The sequence below is a fragment of the Oncorhynchus gorbuscha genome, linkage group LG10 (assembly GCF_021184085.1).
Source record: "Oncorhynchus gorbuscha isolate QuinsamMale2020 ecotype Even-year linkage group LG10, OgorEven_v1.0, whole genome shotgun sequence".
Taxonomy (NCBI): domain Eukaryota; kingdom Metazoa; phylum Chordata; class Actinopteri; order Salmoniformes; family Salmonidae; genus Oncorhynchus; species Oncorhynchus gorbuscha.
Genome location: NC_060182.1, coordinates 44,924,398 through 44,926,618, shown reverse-complemented (window position 1 = coordinate 44,926,618; position 2,221 = coordinate 44,924,398). Strand labels below are relative to the sequence as shown.

Sequence of the window (2,221 nt, the reverse complement as noted above, 5' to 3'; positions counted from 1 at the left end):
GCACGTGAAATATTCGTTTATTTGAAACCGTGGTTAGTCAATAGGCCTACAGGTTAATCAAAAAATCTCCATGAATTAAAATGATATGCCTGCAATTTGGCAAGAGGACACATGCACCTCAAATATTACTTTTAAACAGTAGGCTACAATATGTTTTAGCTAATCAAACCATTGGCCCCTTTCCCCATTATAATGACTTGATCAAACTTATCCCAGCCATGTTTGAAAAACATCGGATCATAGGCCTACAAACAGGAGATAAAGATAGTTTGTGCAACCCAAAATAGATGAGGCAATATTGATTCAAAAATAAAATTTTATTGAAATAAGCGAAGATGTTGGATACCACACATTCCACATTCAATGAACTTATAACGATTCCAAATGCCTCGAGGTGAAAATCCAGAGGAAAACGTCAATAATAATTTATTAAACTGTTATACCGGGCATATAAAAGTGTACAGGTCTACACTAGAAAACGGAATATACATAACATTTACAACAAACACCTACAGGCCTAACAGCCGACCTGTAACAAAGAAGCATGATACATTTTCTTTGAAATTGACTCCATAGGCCTACGTGTCAGCCTCCGGACAGCAGAAGAAAATGAATGTCCACAATTCATGTCCAATGTCCCCACCTAACGGGACACTGTAAATGCATATTTGAATAGCATGAACATCTTAACACAATTCAGCAGATTGACATGTATATTTAGCCAAAAAACGTATTTCGTTGATAAACTCTAAAATATCTTAGCACATGTCAAAACAACAAGCTGTCTGTTACACTAACTGGCTATTTTATTTTATGAATGACAACTGAAAAACAGGCGTTCAAGCGCTCGAGTCCAACATTTCTACTCAAATGAGGGCGCAAGTGACATTTCTGGTTGTCTGGCAAAGGAGAACTGAGGGTAGCACGCTTGGGAAGTCGAGCCACCGCCAGGGCTCAAAGACTGGGTCATGCCACCATAGGGGCATCCGTTATGTGGCATCACGACGGACGCATGTCGGTGGTAAGCACTGTAGGTGGCGTGGAACTGATGGTTGTGGTAGTAGGTTACAGGGGAGCTGGCGTATCCATTTGGGGACACTGAGTGCACTTGTCCGTTGATGGGCTGCGACTGGGGGTAGCTGTATGAGGTGGCCTGAGGTGAGTTTGGCTGGGAGAGGGTCCAGGGGTTACTGACAAAAGGCGCCTGTACATAGACTGGTTTCTGTTGCAGGTAGAAGTGCTCCGGATAGTCCACGCAGGTGGTCCCCGCTATGTAAGGAACGGTGGCAGGTCTGTAGGGTCTCCTCACCCTTCTTCGGCGTCTGTAGTTCCCTTTCTCAAACATGTTCTCAAATTCAGGATCCAAAGTCCAGAAATTCCCTTTTCGGTCACCTCCGCCCTCCCTGGGTACTTTGAGAAAGCACTCGTTGAGACTGAGGTTGTGCCGAATGCTGTTCTGCCACCCTTTCTTATTTTTCTCGTAGTAGGGGAATTTTGAGATGATGAACTGATAAATTCCGCTCAGGGTCAACCTCTTTTCCCGGCTCTCCTTGATGGCCATGGCAATGAGGGCGACGTAAGAGTATGGGGGCTTCTCCGTTTGATCCACTCTGGCCTTGTCAGTCTCGTCCACACCCTCCGCTGCGCTGTCTACGCTGTCTGCGGAGCCCTTGCTCTTGGCCATGCCGGAGGACGAGTCGGTTAGATCCAATATGTCCAATTGCTGCTCACCGTGAAAATCCTCTTTGTCCATCTTATCATGTAGTTTAAATCTTCCTCGGTTGAGGAGCTGCAGTGGTCCAACCACACGGGAAAAGTTTTTGACAATAGTGTTCACAGGTGAGACGCGCATTCCGCTACTGTTTTAAAACCCTCCCATGGAGATGTCTGCGCTGGCTGGGACATCCTTTCATATTGCCGCTTTTCCCACACTGTTGCTGGGTTCTTTAGGGTCAACACTTATTTGTTTAGGTTGAAAATGAGGTCGCAGACATGTTGTCTGTCTGTTTATCGATATTCGTGAAGTTTTACAGTACCATTAAGCCCTTTGAAACGCATAGAACAAGGTGAACTATAGATTGTGTGAGTGCGTTCAACTGATGTGTCAAGCGATGTTTGTAAGCATGGATGAGTGATCTGACTTTGCTCTTACTGCAAGCTATTATATGAACTATTTGACCTATAGACGACCAACCGGCTACATCATCCAGGCCAGACAGCC

At 44.9% G+C, this 2,221-nt stretch overlaps 1 protein-coding gene across 1 annotated transcript; it reads right to left on the bottom strand.

The window, feature by feature from the left end:
• Window positions 1–300: 300 nt before the first annotated feature.
• Window positions 301–1,895, bottom strand: LOC124045182 (forkhead box protein L2-like). Its single transcript, XM_046364433.1, has one exon. The coding sequence runs from the start codon at window positions 1,850–1,852 to the stop codon at window positions 863–865; it is 990 nt and encodes a 329-aa protein (XP_046220389.1). The 5' UTR covers window positions 1,853–1,895; the 3' UTR covers window positions 301–862.
• Window positions 1,896–2,221: the final 326 nt, after the last annotated feature.